Source organism: Schistocerca gregaria, chromosome 9 (assembly GCF_023897955.1).
Source record: "Schistocerca gregaria isolate iqSchGreg1 chromosome 9, iqSchGreg1.2, whole genome shotgun sequence".
Taxonomy (NCBI): Eukaryota; Metazoa; Arthropoda; class Insecta; order Orthoptera; family Acrididae; genus Schistocerca; species Schistocerca gregaria.
The window spans coordinates 185,625,530-185,647,010 of record NC_064928.1 but is presented as its reverse complement, the minus strand read 5'-3'; the positions used below and the strand labels follow the sequence as shown (position 1 = coordinate 185,647,010).

General features: G+C 46.1%; 1 protein-coding gene across 2 annotated transcripts in view; it reads left to right on the top strand.

Annotated features, from left to right (window-relative positions):
* LOC126291773 (trichohyalin-like) overlaps positions 1 to 21,481 on the top strand; it is a 214,171-nt gene that overhangs the window by 82,336 nt on the left and 110,354 nt on the right. For both annotated transcript variants that reach the window (XM_049985462.1, XM_049985461.1), the window contains exons 4-6: positions 4,241 to 4,660; positions 7,395 to 7,481; positions 19,825 to 19,911. In XM_049985462.1, coding sequence (XP_049841419.1) covers positions 4,241 to 4,660; positions 7,395 to 7,481; positions 19,825 to 19,911 — 594 coding nt within the window. The remainder of the gene's footprint in view (positions 1 to 4,240; positions 4,661 to 7,394; positions 7,482 to 19,824; positions 19,912 to 21,481) is intronic.

The window sequence follows — 21,481 nt, the reverse complement described above, 5'->3', positions numbered from 1 at the left end:
ACTAAGGACATTCAGTCTCCAATTCACCATTCACCCCCCACATTAGTAGTATTGTACCCATTCTGATTGTGTATAGAGAAAATCTTGTATCCAAGTGTGAGAAAGTGTTCGAAATGTGTGCGTAGTGTGCGTCTGAGGCGGAATGTGGGAACCAGCCTGGTATTCACCTAATGACATGTGGGAAACCGCGTAAACACCGCATCCAGCTTGGCTGGCACACCGAACCCTCGTCGTTAATCCGCCGGGCTCATTTGATCCAGGGCTGGTGGCGCTCCCAGAAACACATTTTCGCCAGAGTCTAGCTCTGCTTTTCCTTCCTTCGCCCTTAGAATGTCTGGCCTTCAAGGAGAGTCTCTCACTCTCCATTATTGGTATGTGTTGGTTCCACTTCCTTGTGTCATCTACAATTTATCATTTAGATTAGATACCTTTACTTCTTCTCTACCATCTTGGTTTCTTAGTCTTTCCTCTATCACGCAACCTTTAACCTTTCTCAGGAATTTCATTTATTGTGCCTCAATACGTTTTCGTTGCTTTTTGGTAAATACTGAGGTCTCGCTTCCATAGAGTAGTGTGAGGACTGCAACAGCTTTGTAGGATTTAATTTGAATATCTACCCAGCTGAACTTAATAAGCTTAATTTCTATATTTTTGCTGTAGCCATATATCGACTCCCGTCATAGGTGACTGATGTGGTTTACTTGCTCTAGAATCTTCTGGCCCATTACTACTTTGCTTTTTATATGCTTTTTCCATACAAAGGTCATTATCTTAGTTTCTTCTGCTGAGAGCTTCATGTTAAATTTCGCACTGGTTTGTTTCAGTATGTAAATTCCTTTCTGGAGGTCCTCTTCCTTATCTGTTAGGATCACTGCATCGTTGGCGTATATTTGAGGGTGTCCTCCTGTTTAAGTATACACCTTTCTGAAATTCTGATTTCTATATATGCTTTACCTCATATACGTAAATGATGAACAGAGTTAGGGAGATACGGCAACGTTGTCGAAAGAGCGAGGTGGCACAGTGGTTACAAAATAATCTAGAGAGAATTTCTGTGTGGTGCTAAAAATGGCAATTGGCACTAAATAAAGAAAAGTGCTAGGGTACTAAAAAAATCTGATAAATTTTGGGTATACGATAAATCGCACAAATCCAAGGGCTGTCAATTCGACTAAATAACTAGGGATTACAATTACGAGCAACTTAAATTGGAAAGGCCACGTAGATAATATTGTGGGGAAGGAGAAACAGAGACTGCACTTTGTTGGCAGAACACTTAGAAGATGCGACAAACCCACTAAAGAGACAGCGTACATTACACTTGTCCGTCCTCTGTTGGAATACTGCTGCGCGGTATGGGATCGTTAGCAAGTACGATTGGCGGAGGACATCGAAAAAGTGTAAAGAAGGGCAGCCCGTTTCGTGTTATCGCGCAATAGGGGTGAGAGTGTCACTGATATGATACGCGAGTTGCGGTGGCAGTCACTGAAACAAAGGCTGTTTTCTTTGCGGAGAGATCTATTTACGAAATTTTAATCACCAACTTTCTCTTCCGAATGCGAAAATATTTTGTTGACACCCACCTATGTAGGGACAAATTATCATCATAATAAAATAAGAGAAGTCAGAGCTCGAACGGAAATATTTAGATGTTCCTTTTTCCCAACGCGCCATTCGAGAGTGGAATGACAGGGAAGTAGTATGAAAATGCAGAATGAGATTTTCACTCTGCAGTGGAGTGTTTGCTGATATGAAACTTCCTGGCAGATTAAAACTGTGTGCCGGACCGAGACTCGAACTCGGGACATTTGCCCTTCGCGGGGAAGTGCTCTACCAGCTGAGCTACCAAAGCACGACTCACGTCCTGTCCTCACAGCTTTACTTCTGCCAGTATCTCGTCTCCTACCTTCCAAACTTTACAGAAGCTCTCCTGCGAACCTTGCAGAACTAGCACTCCCTAAAGAAAGGGTGTGGCGAAGACCTGGCTTAGCCACAGCCTGGAGGATGTTTCCAGAATGAGATTTTCACTCTGCATCGGAGTGTGCGCTGATATGAAGCTCCCTGGCAGATTAAAACTGTGTGCCGGACCGAGACTCGAACTCGAGACCTTTGCCTTTCGCGCGCAAGTGCTCTATCCGTGCACTTGCACGCGAAATGCAAAGGTCCCGAGTTCGAGCCTCGGTCCGGCACACCGTTTTAATCTGCCAGCAAGTTTCAGTATGAAAATGGTTCGATGAACGCCCTGCCAGGCACTTAAGTGTGAATTTCAGAGTAACCATGTAGGTGTAGATGCAGAGATTAACCGAGCAGTCTAAGACGCTGCAGTCATGGACTGTGCGGCTGGTCCCGGCGGAGGTTCGAGTCCTCCCTCGGGCATGGATGTGTGTGTTTGTCCTTAGGATAATTTAGGTTACGTAATGTGTAAGCTTAGGGGATGATGACCTTAACAGTTAAGTCCCATAAGATTTCACAGACATTTGAACATTTTTGTAAATGTATACATGCTATCTCTGTTTGCAAACATTTATTTGAATCACCTTATACAGGGTGTTACAAAAAGGTACGGCCAAACTTTCAGGAAACATTCCTCACACACAAATAAAGAAAAGATGTTATGTGGACATGTGTCCGGAAACGCTAAATTTCCATGTTAGAGCTCATTTTAGTTTCGTCAGTATGTACTGTACTTCCTCGCTTCACCGCCAGTTGGCCTAATTGAAGGAAGGTAATGTTGACTTTGGTGCTTGTGTTGACATGCGACTCATTGCTCTACAGTAATAGCATCAAGCACATCAGTACGTAGCATCAACATGTTAGTGTTCATCACGAACGTGGTTTTGCGGTCAGTGCAATGTTTACAAATGCGGAGTTGGCAGGTGCCAATTTGATGTATGGATTAGCACGGGGCAATAGCCATGGCGCAGTACGTTTGTATCGAGACAGATTTCCAGAACGAAGGTGTCCCGACAGGAAGACGCTCGAAACAATTGATCGGCGTCTTAGGGAGCACAGAACATTCCAGCCTATGGCCCGCGACTGGGGAAGATCTAGAACGACGAGGACACCTGCAATGGACGAGGCAAGTCTTCGTGCAGTTGACGATAACCCTAATGTCAGCGTCAGAGAAGTTGCTGCTGTACAAGGTAACGTTGACCACATCACTGTATGGAGAGTGCTACGGGAGAACCAGTTGTTTCCGTACCATGTACAGCGTGTGCAATCACTATCAGCAGCTGATTGGCCTCCACGGGTACACTTCTGCGAATGGTTCATCCAACAATGTGTCAATCCTCATTTCAGTGCAAATGCTCTGTTTACGGATGAGGCTTCATTCCAACGTGATCAAATTGTAAATTTTCACAATGATCATATGTGGGCTGACGAGAATCCGCACGCAGTTGTGCAATCACGTCATCAATACAGATTTTCTGTGAACGTTTGGGCAGGCATTGTTGGTGATGTCTCGATTGGGCCCCATGTTCTTCCACCTACGCTCAATGGAGCGCGTTATCATGATTTCATACGGGATACTCTACCTGTGCTGCTAGAACATGTGCCTTTACAAGTACGACACAACACGTGGTTCATGCAGGATGCAGCTCCTGCACATTTCAGTCGAAGTGTTCGTACGCCTCTCAACAACAGATTCGGTGACCGATAGATTGGTAGAGGCGAACCAATTCCATGGCCTCCACACTCTCCTGACCTCAACCCTCTTGACTTTCATTTATGGGGGCATTTGAAAGCTCTTGTCTACGCAATCCCGGTACCAAAGGTAGAGACTCTTCGTGCTCGTATTTTGGACGGCTGTGATACAATATGCCATTCACCAGGACTGCATCAGCTCATCAGAGATTCCATGCGACCGAGGGTGGATGCATGTAACCTCGCTAACGGAGGACATTTGAACATTTCCTGTAACAAAGTTTTTGAAGTCACGCTGGTACATTCTATTACTGTGTCTTTCCATTCCATGATTAATGTGGTTTGAAGAGAAGTAATAAAATGAGCTCTGACATGGAAAGTAAGGGTTTCCGGACACATGTCCACATAACATATTTTCTTTCTTTGTGTGTGAGGAATGTTTCCTGAAAGTTTGGCCGTACCTTTTTCTAACACCCTGTATAGAGATATGTTGTGACTCAGATTTGGTACTGCTGAAGGTGCTTCTTGGTAAATCATCCTGCGTGTGAAATGGTTGCACCTAGCCTTTTAATCTGAGTGACTGTGCCTGTTCCAGACTGTCCAGCTGAATGGCCACTCGGGTGACGACGTGACGGAGGGTCGGACCCAGAGCAGGTACAGCAGTCGCAGCAGCAGTCCGGCCACCTCCCCCACAGAGAAGGAGCCTCCGAAGAAGGCCAAAGCCAAGAAGAGGGGCAAGGACAAGAAGGGGAAGAGAGATGCGTCCAGCGCGCAGGTGGAGTTCCAGCCGCCGCCGCCCCCCTCCGTCACGCTGGCGGCGCCGGCTTCCAGGAAGAGCAGCAGCTCCAGCAGCTCGCCGCCGCTGTCGCCCATGGGCCCGAGGCAGTCCAGCGTCTCCGAAATGGTCGAGAAGTTTGAGAACTCCGCGGGGGGCGACGCCGTCCAGGTCACGACACCGGCGGCCCAGGAGGTCCAGCTGGAGCAGAAGGTCTCCCTGGTGGAGCTCAAGGTGCAGGTGAGTGCGATGGTGCGGTCCTCAGTCCAAAGACTGCTTTGATGCTGCTCTTCACGTTACTCTATATTCTTCATATGAGAACGAAATCTTTCATTAAGGCACTGTTATATAAAACACTGAGGCGACAAAAGTCATGGGATACCTTGCAAAAATAGACATAATGTCTCATGGGATAGCAGCAGTCAGTGATTGTATAATGTTACTTGTAATCCGTCTTAATTGCGAAATTTTTATTCATATGACCGGTTTCGGTCTGAAGATGGTTCTGCCGAAACCGGTCATACGAATAATAAATTTTTGCAATCAAGACGGTTTATAAGTAACATCATAGGATACCTCCTAATATCTCTTGGGCTTGTTTTTGCCCGGCGTAGTGCAGAATCTCAATGTGGTATGGACTCAGCAACTAGCTGGAAGTCCCCTGCAGAAACACTGGGTCAGGCTGCATCTATAGCCATCCATAATTGCGAATGACTTGCCGGTGCAGGGTTTTGTGTACGATCTGACCTCTCAATTAGGTCCCATAAATGTTCGATGGAATTCATGTCAATCGATCTGCGTGGCCAAATCATTCTAGTCGAACTGTCCAGAATGTTGATAATGACGGATTATCATCCATAAGAATTCCATCGTTGTTTGTGAGCATGAAGTCCATGATCGACCGAAAATGATCTCCAAGTGGCCGAACATAATCATTTCTCGTCTATAATGGTTTCAGTTGGACCAAAGCGCCCACTCCATTCCACGGAAACACAGCTCACACCATTATGTATCTACCACCACTTTGGACACTACGTTATTGATAACTTGGGTCCATGATTTCGTGGGATCTGCGCCGAATTGGATCTCTACCAAGAGATCTTACCATCTGAAATCGGGACTCATCTGACCAAGCCACGGTTTCCCAGTCGGCCAGGGTGCAACCGCTAGGGTCACGAGCCCAGTACAGGCGCTGCAGCCGATGTTGTGCTCTTATCAAAGGCACTCGCGTTGGTTGGTTCTGCCACAGCCCATTAACACCAAATTGGTCGCACTGTCGTAACACTGATTTGTACGGTTATTTCAAGCAGTGATGCTTGTCTGTTGACGTTGACACATCTACGCAAACGCCACTGCTCTAGGTTGTTGAGTGAAGGCCGTCGGCCACTGCGTCGACAGTGGTGAGGGATGATGCTTGAATTTGGTATCCTCAGCACACTTTTCACACTGTGCATCTCGAAATACTGAATTCTCAACGATTTCCGAAATGGAATGTCCCATTCGTCTAGCTGAAACTACTATTCCGCGCTCAAAGCTTGTCAATTCTCGTCGTGCTGTCGTAATCACGTCGGAAACCTTTTAACATTATTGACCTACATCTACATCTACGTGATTATTCTCAATAAAGGAGAGTTCAATGAACCACCTTAAAGCTGTCTCTCTACCGTTCCACTACCGAGCGAGGTGGCGCAGTGAGTAGCACACTGGACTCGCATTCGGGAGGACGACTGTTCAAACCCGCGTCCGGCCATCCTGATTTAGGTTTTCCGTGATTTCCCTAAATCGCTCCAGGCAAATGCCGGAATGGTTCCTTTGAAAGGGCACGGCCGACTTCCTTCCCCGCGCTTCCCTAATTCGATGAGAGCAATGACCTCGCTGTTTGGTCTCTTCTCCCAAAACAACCCACTGCCGTTCCAGTCTCGAACGCCGCGCGGGAAAAACGAGCACTTACATTTTTCTGTGCGAGCCCTGATTGCTCTTATTTTATCGTTATGATCATTTCTCCCAATATAGGTGGGTGCCAACAGAATGTTTTCGCAATCGGAGGAGAAAACTGGCTATTTCATGAGAAGATACCGTTGCAATGAAAAACGCCTTCGTTTTAATGATAGCCACTCCAATTCACGTATCATCTCTGTGGCACTATCTCCCCTAATTGGCGATAATACAAAACGAGCTGCTCTTCTTTGTACTTTTACGATGTCATCCGTCAGTCGGATCCGATGAGGATCCCACACCACACACCAGTAGTACAGAGTAGGGCGGACAAGGGTGGTGTAAGCAGTCTCTTTAGTAGACCTGTTGCACCTTCTAAGTGTTCTGCCAATGAATCACAGTCTTTCGTTGGCTCTACCCACAACATTATCTATGTGATCGTTCCATTTAGGCTTTTGTAATTGTAATCCCTAAGTATTTACTTGAATTTACAGCCTTCAGATTTGTGTGACTTATCGCGTAATCGAATCTGAACACAGTTTACGGCTCTGCAGTTTGATACGTTTTGTACGCGATATGTATGTGTGCATCTCGGTATCCCAAGTTTTCCACACCCCTCTTGGTGAATACTGGGCTGGTCCCCACGTCTCGCCTCAGTTACACGACTCACAGACATTTGAAACACATCCGCACTTTTCCATGATTTACACTAGACGCAGACAGCTGGGGTACTCTGATTCCATCGCAGGGGATACGGGGTGGCGGCAGGAAGGGCTTCCGGCCACCCCTTCAAATTAACATGCCAAATCCGATTAACCACGTCAACCCCCCCGCGCACAATGCGGGACAAAAGCGCAATCGATAGATCTAGGTATCCCAAGACATTCGTCACCTCGGCGTGTTCTAGTGTCCCGTGAGCAGATCATGATGCACCATGGTGCTTGTAAGCCTTGTCACACGTTCTACGTCATGGAGGAGTGTCACAAATATGGCCCATGGAACTAAGCTGATACCGTGTGTTCCTCTCACTCTGTTACAGGAGAGCATGGTGGTGCAGCAGATGAGGGAACGACAGCAGAGGGAGAGGATGGAGGAGTTCGAGCGCTCCACCAGGGCCGAGAGTCTGGTAAGGCCGCAGAACTACATTCTCACTTGAAATTACACTCCTGGAAATTGAAATAAGAACACCGTGAATTCATTGTCCCAGGAAGGGGAAACTTTATTGACACATTCCTGGGGTCAGATACATCACATGATCACACTGACAGAACCACAGGCACATAGACACAGGCAACAGAGCATGCACAATGTCGGCACTAGTACAGTGTATATCCACCTTTCGCAGCAATGCAGGCTGCTATTCTCCCATGGAGACGATCGTAGAGATGCTGGATGTAGTCCTGTGGAACGGCTTGCCATGCCATTTCCACCTGGCGCCTCAGTTGGACCAGCGTTCGTGCTGGACGTGCAGACCGCGTGAGACGACCCTTCATCCAGTCCCAAACATGCTCAATGGGGGACAGATCCGGAGATCTTGCTGGCCAGGGTAGTTGACTTACACCTTCTAGAGCACGTTGGGTGGCACGGGATACATGCGGACGTGCATTGTCCTGTTGGAACAGCAAGTTCCCTTGCCGGTCTACGAATGGTAGAACGATGGGTTCGATGATGGTTTGGATGTACCGTGCACTATTCAGTGTCCCCTCGACGATCACCAGAGGAGATCGCTCCCCACACCATGATGCCGGGTGTCGGCCCTGTGTGCCTCGGTCGTATGCAGTCCTGATTGTGGCGCTCACCTGCACGGCGCCAAACACGCATACGACCGTCTTTGGCACCAAGGCAGAAGCGACTCTCATCGCTGAAGACGACACGTCTCCATTCGGCCCTCCATTCACGCCTGTCGCGACACCACTGGAGACGGGCTGCACGATGTTGGGGCGTGAGTGGAAGACGGCCTAACGGTGTGCGGGACCATAGCCCAGCTTCATGGAGACGGTTGCGAATGGTCCTCGCCGATACCCCAGGAGCAACAGTGTCCCTAATTTGCTGGGAAGTGGCGGTGCGGTCCCCTACGGCACTGCGTAGGATCCTACGGTCTTGGCGTGCATCCGTGCGTCGCTGCGGTCCGGTCCCAGGTCGACGCGCACGTGCACCTTCCGCCGACCACTGGCGACAACATCGATGTACTGTGGAGACCTCACGCCCCACGTGTTGAGCAATTCGGCGGTACGTCCACCCGGCCTCCCGCATGCCCACTATACACCCTCGCTCAAAGTCCGTCAACTGCACATACGGTTCACGTCCACGCTGTCGCGGCATTCTACCAGTGTTAATGACTGCGATAGAGCTCCGTATGCCACGGCAAACTGGCTGACACTGACGGCGGCGGTGCACAAATGCTGCGCAGCTAGCGCCATTCGACGGCCAACACCGCGGTTCCTGGTGTGTCCGCTGTGCCGTGCGTGTGATCATTGCTTGTACAGCCCTCACGCAGTGTCCGGAGCAAGTATGGTGGGTCAGACACACCGGTGTCAATGTGTTCTTTTTTCTATTTCCAGGAGTGTATAATTAAATCAAGACCCTAAGCTGTCGACAGGCGTTGATATACGTGAACGTGGACAGTTGAAAATGTGTGCCCCGACCCGGACTCGAACCCGGGATCTCCTGCTTACATGGCAGACGCTCTGTCCATCTGAGCCACCGAAGGCACAGATGATAGTGCGACTCCAGGGATTTATCCCTTGCACGCTCCTCCTGAGACCCACATTCCCAACTTAATGTCCACACACTACATTCGTAGTGACCCTCACCATTACACTCATTACTCGCGGGAGACAGTCTTACCGAGTCCCGTAAGTGTTCGGCCAATGCGTGTGCATCCAGTACAGAAGAACAAGGTGAATGGCCGGTTAGCCTTAATTATATGAAGATGGTATCTGTTCTTTCGGACATGTTCGCTTTGGGTCTTGATTTAATTTTCATTTCATTCTAAGAGAGCTGCATGGTCACCGATGGCATCTATTTCGGACATGTCCGATAGAACAGACACCATCTTCATATCATTCTAACTTTGTTTCTGCCTCCCTTTTATTACTCCCTTTAAAACTGCAGCAGTGAGTTGGTGAACAAACTGGAAAGAAAATCAGAGTGACATTACCACTTTCTCAGTGTACCGTCTAAGTATGAAGGTTTACGTAGGACACTATGTTCTCTTTACACGAGATATCTTGAAAATACTAGGGGCACACTGGGATGTTCTCAGAGCCACTCTATGATTCGCAGCTCGAATGCTCACGATTGCACAACACGCAGTTATACCACATAAGGCATGCTGCAGCTACTGCGTTCTTCCCGCTTGAGCCCTGCTGGTTTTACTACAGGGCTCAGGCACATTTCTGAAGCGCCAAAAGTTGCAGTTAAAGCCCAGCTTACTGCCAGACAACTGCACTGAACGACTCACAGATATGAGTCGTTACGTTATTACCCTTTACGCTGCCCTCCAATACTAAATTGGTTATGTTAGTGATGTTGTAAACATTATGACAGGGACTATAGCTACGGAGAATCAAGTCAAGTTGGAAGGAATTGGATATTTTCCAACCTGTTGATGGCCCCTGTATTTTCCTGGGAGCAGTGTGGAATTTTAGTATTTTTAAAGCTGATTCTCTTTCCCGTGCTGGCGGCTGGTTGACCGTTGCTATTACTCGTGATATTATTAGTGAAATTGGTGGCCTTGAAAGTTTCAGCGTGCATCATGTGATTAGTTATCGTACTTTAGGAAAACATATAAAAATGCAGCAAATGGAGCAGGGAAAAAGGAATACAAACATCTCAAAAATGAGATCGACCGGAAGTGCAAAATGGCTAAGCGAGGATGGCTACAGGACAAATGTAAGGATGTAGGAGCATATATCACTAGAGGTAAGATAGATACTGCCTACAGAAAAATTAAAGAGACCTTTGGAGGAAAAAGAACCACTTGTATGAATATCAAGAGTTCAGGTGGAAAACCAGTTCTAAGGAAAGAAGGGAAAGCAGAAAAGTGAAAAGAGTATATAGAGGCTTTATACAAGGGCGATGTAGCTGAGGGCAGTATTATGGCAGGTCGATGTGGCCGAGCGGTTCTAGGCGCTTCAGTCTGGAAACGCGCTACCGTTACGGTCGCAGGTTACAATCCTGGCTCGGGCACTGATGTGTGTGATCCCCTTAGGTTAGTTAGGTTTAAGTACTTCTCAGTTCTAGGGGACAGATGACCTCAGATGGTAAGTCCCATATTACTCAGAGCCATTTGAACCATCTGAATTGCGTGTGTCAGAGGATGTTATTTGACGGATTCAAGACAAATTTGTGCACAGTCCCAGTACGTCTACCAACAGAGCTGGTCGAGAACTTGGAATACCCCAACCAACTGTATGGAAAGTTCTGAGACTGCGTTTGCTGTACAAGCCCTACCCATTACGACTTGTGCAGGCTCATAAGCCTAGAGACAAAGAGAAGCGTCTCGGATATTGTGGTTATGTCCTAGCAAAAATGGACGATCACGCATTTCTACAGCGTGTAATTTTTAGCGATGAAGCGACATTCCACCTTAATGGAAAAGGCAACAGACATATTTTTCGCGTATGGGGTTTGGAAAATCCACGTTCACCATTGCAACACGAAAGAGACTCACTGAAGATCAAAAGTATTCTTTGCCATATTCTGTACAAACGTTTACGGACCATTTTTCTTTACAGAAATAACTGTAATGGGAATTACGTGCCTGGACATGTTGGAACAATGGCTGTTCCCTCAAGTCGTGGAAGAGTACTAGGACTTCATTTTGCAACAGGATGTTGCCCATTGGCACCATGATGTACGAGGCTTTTTGAATGACCCCTTCCTCAGTGCTGGATCAGTCGCAGGGGACTTGAAGACCAGGCTCTGCAGTTCTGGCCGCCGAGGTCTCCTGATCTAACACCCTGTGACTATTTCTTGCGGGGTTATGTGAAGGAAGTTGTTTACTTTCCGCCTCTACCAACCACGCTGAACAGTCTGTGGAACCGGATCACTGCTACAGTGCACTCAGTAACAGCAGATCCGGTTTCGTGCGTGAGGGACGAGTTTGGCTATCGCATCGATGTTTGCTGTTCAGCCAACGGTGGCTACATTGAACATTTATAACATTTTTCACTAAATAATTATTAAAAACTAATTAATTACAAATTATTAAATTAGTATCTAACATTATCAAAAAAAAACTTTGAAACTTCTTCTTTTCATTGGTATAAAGCTTGTTCAGTTTGGATTTGTACTTTAATAAAAACGAAGTTTTGAAAATAGGTCCATTATTTAAAACAACCCTGTATTATAGGCTGCAGTCGAATAAAAGCGACACAGACGAAAAAACATTTAATGTTTCAAAAGTAATCGCCGTAACTGTTACTTCATTTATCCGACTGTGAGACAAGACGGTCTGTACTTTCATGGCAAAATGTTTGCGGTAGCCCACAGAACCAATATCGTACCCAGGGGTGCACCTCTTAGTCCGAAGCAAAGCAAGAGCCACGAATGTCTTTCTCCGGGGCTCCAAAAAAAACAGGATATCGCATGGAGAAAGATCTACAAGCTGTGGAGGATGTATAAGAGCTTCTCAGCGAAGCTTCTGCAGCATAGTCGATACATGCTAGCCAACGTCTGGGCGGGCATTTTCCTGCCAAGCTTGTTGTTTCCAGTACAGTACACAGCTTTTGCTGGAAGCCCTTACACTTCCTCCATAGAGTCCCAGACTCTTGCCGAGCGGTCAGAGACGCCTTGCCACGGTTGGTCCCATAGGAACTTACCACAAATTTCGAAAATTTCCCAATCTCTCAGCATGTGATATCCATATTTTTGGAGCCCCGAAGAAAGATTTTCGTGAGCGTCGATATGCCTCAGACGAAAAGGTGCACGCCCGGTACGATCTTGGTTTCTTTAGGTTACCGCAAATATTTTTCCATGAAGGCACTGACCGTCTTGTCGGACAGAGAACTAAATATATTAACAGTTATGGAGATTACTTTTGAAATAATGAAAAGTATATTTACTTTTTTCCACGTGTCTCGTTTTCATTTGATTCTACTTAGGGTATACCGATTAAGGAGAATCCCAGTTTATGAGATAATTTGCCTTAGAAAAATCGAAGCATAGATTTGGAATCTGAGATGAAAATGCTATCGTGTGATGTATATATGAAACTGATTTTATTTGGTTTGTATTTTGATATTTTTGTGTTAATTTTCGTGTTTGTATGTTTGTAACCCTTCTATGCCCGTGATATGTAGGTTCAATCAGTGCATTGTAAACATGATTAGCATAGAATACTTAATCGGCAAATTGGGAAAATCTTCGAATACTAGTTTGCTCCAATGAGTCATAGACAAATTCGCCTTCAGCATAACTGGAAATTTTATACATGGTTATTTGTTTCATAAAACAGCTTCTAATTCTAACGTATAGTTTATCTGATACCATAAGAATGACGTCAAAAGCCGCCATTTAAGCGTAGTCGCCTCACTGTGGCCAGTTCTGGAGAGTCTTCAGTGAACTGGGCGAGTTACTAGCAGACTGACGGTAGCAGTTATTTCGGACGATTCTGTTGTACTTGACAGTTTCATGGCAACAATGAGATGTAACCATACAGAAGCGGAGCAATTTTTAGTTTCTTGCCGACGATAATAAGCAAAGATGAGACAAAGTTTTGTTTTTTGTTTATAAATTTCTGTGAATCATGGACCTTGCCGAGGTGTGTTGGCTTGTGTTCCTGAACGATACACATAGCTGTATCGTTGGAGGGGTATTGCTGAGAGGCCACATACAATATGTGTTTCGTGAACAGGGGCAGCCGTCTTTTCACTAATTGCAGTGAAAAGAGTCTTGATCTGGCTTTCTAACATCACTCAACGTAGCCTTGCTATACTGCTACTACGAACAGCTGAAAGCTGGGACAAACTGCAGCCGTTGTTTTTCTCGAAGACGTGCAAGTCTACTCCATGGTTTAAGCATGATGGCATCGCGTTCGGAAAGATTTTCAGGCGTAAAATAGCCACCCATTCGAATCTCCGAACGGGGTCTACTCAGGAGGATATCGTAATCTGGAAACACAAGACTGGCAATGTGCAGGTTTGAGCAACAATGTTGGATCCCTTACACGAAAACATATGTTAGAGAATTTTAGAAAGTAAAGGGATTGGTTCAAGTTAAATGTAGTGAAATTAGTGAAATGGGGTGGCAGGTAGAAAAGCCGTTCCGGTCAGTTGAGTAAAGGATTGTGCATACGAAATCAAATCGAGGTAATGGAGGGGTAGTCCTAATAATGAATAAAAAAATGGGAATGTGGGTAACTCTTTTCGATCAGCATAGTGAGCGCTTTATCGTAGGCAAGACAGACACGAAAGCAACACTCACCACAGAAATACATGTTTATATGTCAACTAACTCTGCAGATGATGAAGATATTCAAAGACTTTATGTTGCGACACAGGAAATTGTTCATATAGTTATGTTGTTGTTGTGGTCTTCAGTCCTGAGACTGGTTTGATGCAACTCTCCATGCTACTCTATCCTGTGCAAGCTTCTTCATCTCCCAGAACCCACTGCAACCCACATCCTTCTTAATCTGCTTAGTGTAGTCATCTCTTGGCCTCCCTCTACGATTTTTACCCTCTACGCTGCCCTCCAATACTAAATTGGTGATTCCTTGATGCCTCAGAACATGTCCTACCAACCGATCCCTTCTTCTGGTCAAGTTGTGCCACAAACTTTTCTTCTCCCCAATCCTATTCAATACTTCCTCATTAGTTATGTGATATACCCATCTAATCTTCAGCATTCTTCTGTAGCACCACATTTCGAAAGGTTCTATTCTCTTCTTGTCCAAACTAGGTTAAGGAAGGCGAAAACTGAAATGCCATGAGGAACTGGAATTGGATATTAGGAAAAGGAAGAAGATAAAAATAGGAGGACAATGTGGGCTGACGGAAAGGAATAAAAGACGAAGCTGTCTGGCAGTATTTTGCACAGACCACAATTTAATCATCGCTAACACTTGGTTTAAAGATCATGCAACAATGTTGTACGCTTGGAAGAGGCCTTGATTCGCTTTGTAATTGTAGACATGAAGTCGCTCTATAATTGCAAACATGGAGTCACTATATAATTGTAAGACAGAGATTTAGAAAACATGTTTTAAAACGTAAGACATTTCCAATGGCAGATGTGGACTCAGACCATAATTTATTAGCTATGAACTGTACATTAAGTTTATAAAGAGGTGATGAGCCCTAGATAATCTAAACGATCCAGAGGTTGCTGCGAGTTTCAAAGGGAGCATTAGGCAACGATTGAGTGAAACACGGTAAAAGAATGCAGTGGAACACGAATACCAGCTTTCAGAGAAGAAATTGTGAAGGCAGCAAAGAATCAAATAAGTAAAAAGACGACGCATATCAGAAATCCTTGGATAACAGCAGAAGTGTTGATCTAACTGAAGAAAAGAGAAAATAGAAAAAAGAAAGCAGGCGAAAAAGAATACAGACGTCTACAAAATGAGGTTGACAGGAAGTGCGAAATGGCTACGCAGGAATGGCTAGAGGACAAATGTAAGGCCGTCGAACCATGCATTACTATGGGACAGATAGACGCCACCTATGCAAAAATTAAAGGCAGCTTTAGACAAAACAGAAATAGCTACATGGATATCAAGATCTGAAATAGGATCATGTACTAAGATAAGAAGGGAAAACTAATAGGTAGAAGGAATATACACAAATTCTATTCACGGTAAATGAACTTGAAGGCAGTATTGTCGAAGGCTAAGAAAAAAGGTGATGAAGATGAGAATGGAGAAATGATACTCCGAGAGATGTTTGACTGAAAGCGCAAAGTCGAAAGAGGGCACCTGCAGCAGATGATAATCACTCGGAATTCAAATGGTTCAAATGGCTCTGAGCACTATGGGACTTAACATCTGAGGTCATCAGTCCCCTAGACTTAGAATTACTTGAACCTAACTAACCTAAGGACATCACACACATCCATGTCCGAGGCAGGGTTCGAACCTGCGACCGTAGCAGCAGCACGGTTCTGGACTGAAGCGCCTAGAACAGATCGGCCACCGCGGCCGGCTACTCGGAACTATCGAGGTCCTTGGAAGAGGCAGCTGTGAGAGAGTAATTGCACCTGTCGCGCAAGATGTATGAGACAGATGAAATACCCTCAGACTTTAATTTAAAAAAATGTAATAATTCCAGTTCCAAAGAGGGCACGTGTTGATATATATGAATGTTCCCAAACTATGAGTTTAATTATTTACAGAAGAATGAAAAAACTGGCTGAAGCCGACCTCGAGGAAAATCAGTTGAAAGCTTTTGACAATGTTGGCTTTAATGCACTAATTGAAATTGTGGTTGTAACAGGGATTAAAAACAGTGAGAAAATATTTGTCTACAAATTGCATACAAGCTAGAATGCTGTTAAGAGTCGAACGACGTGGCAGGGAAACAGTGGTTGAGAAGGGAGTGGGACATGCTTGTAGCCTAACGCTGATGTTATTCAATCTGTACATCGAGCAAGCAGTAAAAGAAACGAAAGAATAATTTGTAGTAGGAATTAAAGTTCAGAGACAAGAGACAAAAACTTTGAGGTTTACCGACGACTTCGTAATCCGGTCATAGACAGTAAAGGACTTGGAAGAGCAGCTGCACGAAATGGGTAGTGTCTCGAAAGCAGGGTGTATGACGAACATCATCAAAAGCAAAACAAGGGCAACTGAATGTAGTTGAATGCTGAGGGAATTAGATTAGGCGACGAGACACCAACTGCAGCGTATGAGTTTTGATATTTGAGTAGCAAAATTACTGACGATTGCTAAGCAAAGAGGATATAAAATGTACACTTCCGATGGCAGGAAAAGAGTTTCTGAATAAGAGGAATTTTTTAACATCGGAAACAGATTCAAGTCTTAGGAAGACTTTCCTGGACGTATTTGTGTGGAGTGTAGCCTTGTGTGAAACTGAGATGTGGACGACATACAGTTCAGACAAGAAGAGAATACAAGCTCTAGGTACGTGGTGCTACAGAAGAAAAATGAAGAGTGGATGGTTAGATCGAGTAATTAATGAGAAGGAACTGAATATATATCTACACCTACATCATACTACGCAAGCCACCTAATGAATTGTGGCGGAGGGTAATTTTGGTACCACTATCTGAACCCTCCAACCTTGTTCTACTCGCGAATAGCGTGTGGGAAGAACGATTGTCGGTAAGCCTCTGTATCGGCTGTAATTTCTCGAATTTTCTCCTCGTGTCAATACTCGAGATGTATGTGGGGGGAAGAAATATGTTGTTTGACTCCTCCTGAAAAGTGCTGTCTCGAAATTTCAAAAGTAAATCTCTCCGTGATGCACAACGCCCCTCTTGTAACGTCTGCCAGTGGAGATTGTTTAGCATCTCCGTAACGCTCTCTCACCAGCTAAACGATCCCGTGACGAAACGCACCGCTCTTCGTTGGATCTTCTCTATCCCCTCTATCACTCCTACCTGATAGGTATCCCAGATAGATGAATAATACTCAAAAATCGGGCGAAAAAGCACCTTATAAGCCACTTCCTTCGTGGATGAGTTACACTTCCTTAAGATTCTTCCGATGAATCTGAGTCTTGTGTCTGCTTTTCCCACTATCTGTTTCATATGGTCATTCCACTTAAGGTCACTGGATAGTTACGCCCAGATATTTTACGACAGCCGCTGTCTCTAGTTGTTTGTAATCAATTGTGTAGCTGTACAGTAATGGAGTTCTTTTCCAATGTATGCGCAACGTTTATTTACATTCAGGGTCAACTGCCAGAGTCTGCACCATTCATCAATTGTCTGCAGATCGTTCTGCAAATTCTATCTTCTGACGTTGCTACTTTGGTATAAACAACCACATCATCTGCGAATAGCCTTAAAGAGCATCCGACGCTATCTACTAAATCATTTATATGTTTTGAGAACAGCAACGGTCCCATCACACTATCATGTGGCACTCCGGATGTTACCTATACATCTGTCGATTTAGTTCCGTTAAGAGCAATGTGTTCAGTTCTGTCTGCAAGAAAGTCTTGAATCCAATTGCAAGTCTGCTCTGACACTCCTTAAGCTCGTACTTTTTTTCATTAAACGGCAATGTGGGACGGTGTCAAATGCCCTACTGAAATCAAGGAACACGACATCAGCCTGAGCTCCGTTGTCCACTGTGCTGTGGATCTCATGGAGAAACGGAGCGAGCTGTGTTTCGCAGGATCTCTGTTTGCGCAATAGATGTTGATTTTTATAGAGGAGCTGTTCATTTTCCAAGAACGTCGTAATTCTTGAACAAGGGAGAAAAGAAATTATGGCACAACCTGAATAGAGGAAGGGGTCGGTTGATAGGGCACGTTCTGATACATCAAGGGATCGTAGTAGATGAAAACCAAGAGATGAATTCGCTTGTACAAGGCAAAGTAGCGTGGAGAGCTGCATCAAACCAGTTTCGGACTGAAGACCACAAGGCATAAATACACTACTGGCCATTAAAATTGCTACACAAAGAAGAAATGCAGATGATAAACGAGTATTCATTGGACAAATATATTATTCTAGAACTCACATGTGATTACATTTTCACGCAATTTGGGTGAATTGATCCTGAGAAATCAGTACCCATAACAACCACCTCTGGCCGTAATAACGGCCTTGGTACACCTCGGCATTAAGTCAAACAGAGCTTGGATGGCGTCTACAGGTACGGCTGCCCATGCAATTCAACACGATACCACAGTTCATCAAAAGTAGTGACTGGCGTATTTTGACGAGCCAGTTGCTCGGCCACCATTGACCAGACGTTTTCAATTGGTAAGAGACCTGGAGAATGTGCTGGCCAGGGCAGCAGTCGAACATTATCTGTATCCATAAAGACCTGTACAGGACCTTCAACATGCGGTCGTGCATTATCCTGCTGAAACGTAGGGTTTCGCAGGAATCGAATGAAGGGTAGAGCCACGGGTCGTAACACATCTGAAATGTAACATCCACTGTTCAAAGTTCCGTCAATGCGAACAAGGGATGACCGAGACGTGTAACCAATGCACCCCGTACCATCACGCCGGGTGATGCGCCAGTATGGCGATGACGAATACACGCTTTCAAAGTGCATTCACCACGATGTCGCCAAACACGGATGCGACTATCATGATGCTGTAAACAGAACCTGGATTCATTCGAAAAAATGACGTTTTGCCATTCGTGCACCCAGGTATGTCTTTGAGTACAACAACGCAGGCGCTCCTCTCTGTGATGCAGCGTCAAGGGTAACCGTAGCCACGGTCTCCGAGCTGATAGTCCATGCTGCTGCAAACGTCGTCGAACTGTTCGTGCAGACGGCTGTTGTCTTTCAAACGTCCCCATCTGTTGACTCAGGGATCGAGACATAGCTGCACGATCCGTTACAGCCATACAGATAAGATGCTTGTCATCTCGACTGCTAGCGATACGAGGCCGTTGGGATCCAGCACGGCGTTTCGTATTCTCGACCAACGAGAGCAGCAATGTCGCCATACAATAAACCGCAATCGCGATAGGCTAGAATCCGACCTTTATCAAAGTCGGAAACGTGATGGTACGCATTACTCCTCCTTACACGAGGAATCACAACGTTTCACCAGGCAACGCCGGTCAACTGTTGTTTGGGTCTAAGAGATCGGTTGGAAACTTTCCTCATGTCAGTACGTTGTATGTGTCACCACCGGCGCCATCCTTGTGTGAATGCTATGAAAAGCTAATCATTTGCACATCACAGCATCTTCTTCATGTCGGTTAAATCTCGCGTCTGTAGCACGTCGTCTTCGTGGTGTAGCAATTTTAATGGCCGGTAGTGTAAAATTAAGATGAAGTAACCATGAACTGAAGCCAAGGACTCGCAGCCTTGGTCAAACGGATGACGACAAGATAAGTGTTGACTTACGAATGTGAGTTGTAGATTTGATAGTCAGCTCCGGCTCGCCTTTTGTAAAGGAAACACCAATGTGTGGGTGGATCGTACGGTTTCTGATGTTTTTACTATTTCAGAAGATTCGTTTAATTTTGATTTTTCTGGTTTGACGCCCTTGCTGTTGATATAATGAGCACTTAACCTAAGAGAGGGGAGTTGTTGGCGTGATGTGTTTGGGAAACGAGTGAACTTTGCGCGGGTGACTTCGTCTGTTAACTGCCTCCTGACTCGGGTTCGGTCCAGGTCTGCCTCGCTCGCCATCTCTCAAGCCACCGCGCAGCGCGTTAAGCTGTACGAGCCGAACCTCATAATGTCAGAAACACTCTCAATACTCATGCTAGAGCTTCCTTGGTGTTTGCAAGTGAATTTGTTTAACTGTTTTGCTTGTGAGAAGGTTTCGCAATGGTGATGACTCAGTCTGTCTTCTGTGTTCCAGTATGCGACTGTTGAGCCTCGTAACAAGAAGAAACCAGAGCCTCTGGCGGAGCTCCCACCAAACGTCAGGGAGGAACTGGAGAAGCAGGTGAGACACAACTGCTCATTATTAGCATATGTGAAGCTGTAGTTGTAAGCGAAAATCGTTCTGGTACCTCTGGCTGTGGACCTCTACTACTGCAAGCTCTCTGGTTTTGGGGGAAGGTAGCATCGTCCAAAATAAAAGAGATAAATGTCGAGTAAACAGGGGCTCTAAAATGCTTGCCCTCGCAGTAGCAAAGATGAAAAACTGCTCATACCTCTTAAGGTATAGATTTTAGTGTCCACATTTACAGTACTTTTTTTCGCTTTGGTCCGTAGTAGCTCCTCCAAAAATAGATGGAAACCAAGGGGATTGCAGGAGATCAAATGTGTTTTATACACTCCTGGAAATTGAAATAAGAACACCGTGAATTCATTGTCCCAGGAAGGGGAAACTTTATTGACACATTCCTGGGGTCAGATACATCACATGATTACAATGACAGAACCACAGGCACATAGACACAGACAACAGAGCATGCACAATGTCGGCACTAGTACAGTGTATATCCACCTTTCGCAGCAATGCAGGCTGCTATTCTCCCATGGAGACGATCGTAGAGATGCTGGATGTAGTCCTGTGGAACGGCTTGCCTTGCCATTTCCACCTGGCGCCTCAGTTGGACCAGCGTTCGTGCTGAACGTGCAGACCGCGTGAGACGACGCTTCATCCAGTCCCAAACATGCTCAATGGGGGACAGATCCGGAGATCTTGCTGGCCAGGGTAGTTGACTTACACCTTCTAGAGCACGTTGGGTGGCACGGGATACATGCGGACGTGCATTGTCCTGTTGGAACAGCAAGTTCCCTTGCCGGTCTAGGAATGGTAGAACGATGGGTTCGATGACGGTTTGGATGTACCGTGCACTATTCAGTGTCCCCTCGACGATCACCAGAGGTGTACGGCCAGTGTAGGAGATCGCTCCCCACACCATGATGCCGGGTGTTGGCCCTGTGTGCCTCGGTCGTATGCAGTCCTGATTATGGCGCTCACCTGCACGGCGCCAAACACGCATACGACCATCATTGGCACCAAGGCAGAAGCGACTCTCATCGCTGAAGACGACACGTCTCCATTCGTCCCTCCATTCACGCCTGTCGCGACACCACTGGAGGCGGGCTGCACGATGTTGGGGCGTGAGCGGAAGACGGCCTAACGGTGTGCGGGACCGTAGCCCAGCTTCATGGAGACGGTTGCGAATGGTCCTCGCCGATACCCCAGGAGCAACAGTGTCCCTAATTTGCTGGGAAGTGGCGGTGCGGTCCCCTACGGCACTGCGTAGGATCCTACGGTCTTGGCGTGCATCCGTGCGTCGCTGCGGTCCGGTCCCAGGTCGACGCGCACGTGCACCTTCCGCCGACCACTGGCGACAACATCGATGTACTGTGGAGACCTCACGCCCCACGTGTTGAGCAATTCGGCGGTACGTCCACCCGGCCTCCCGCATGGCCACTATACGCCCTCGCTCAAAGTCCGTCAACTGCACATACGGTTCACGTCCACGCTGTCGCGGCATGCTACCAGTGTTAAAGACTGCGATGGAGCTCCGTATACCACGGCAAACTGACTGACACTG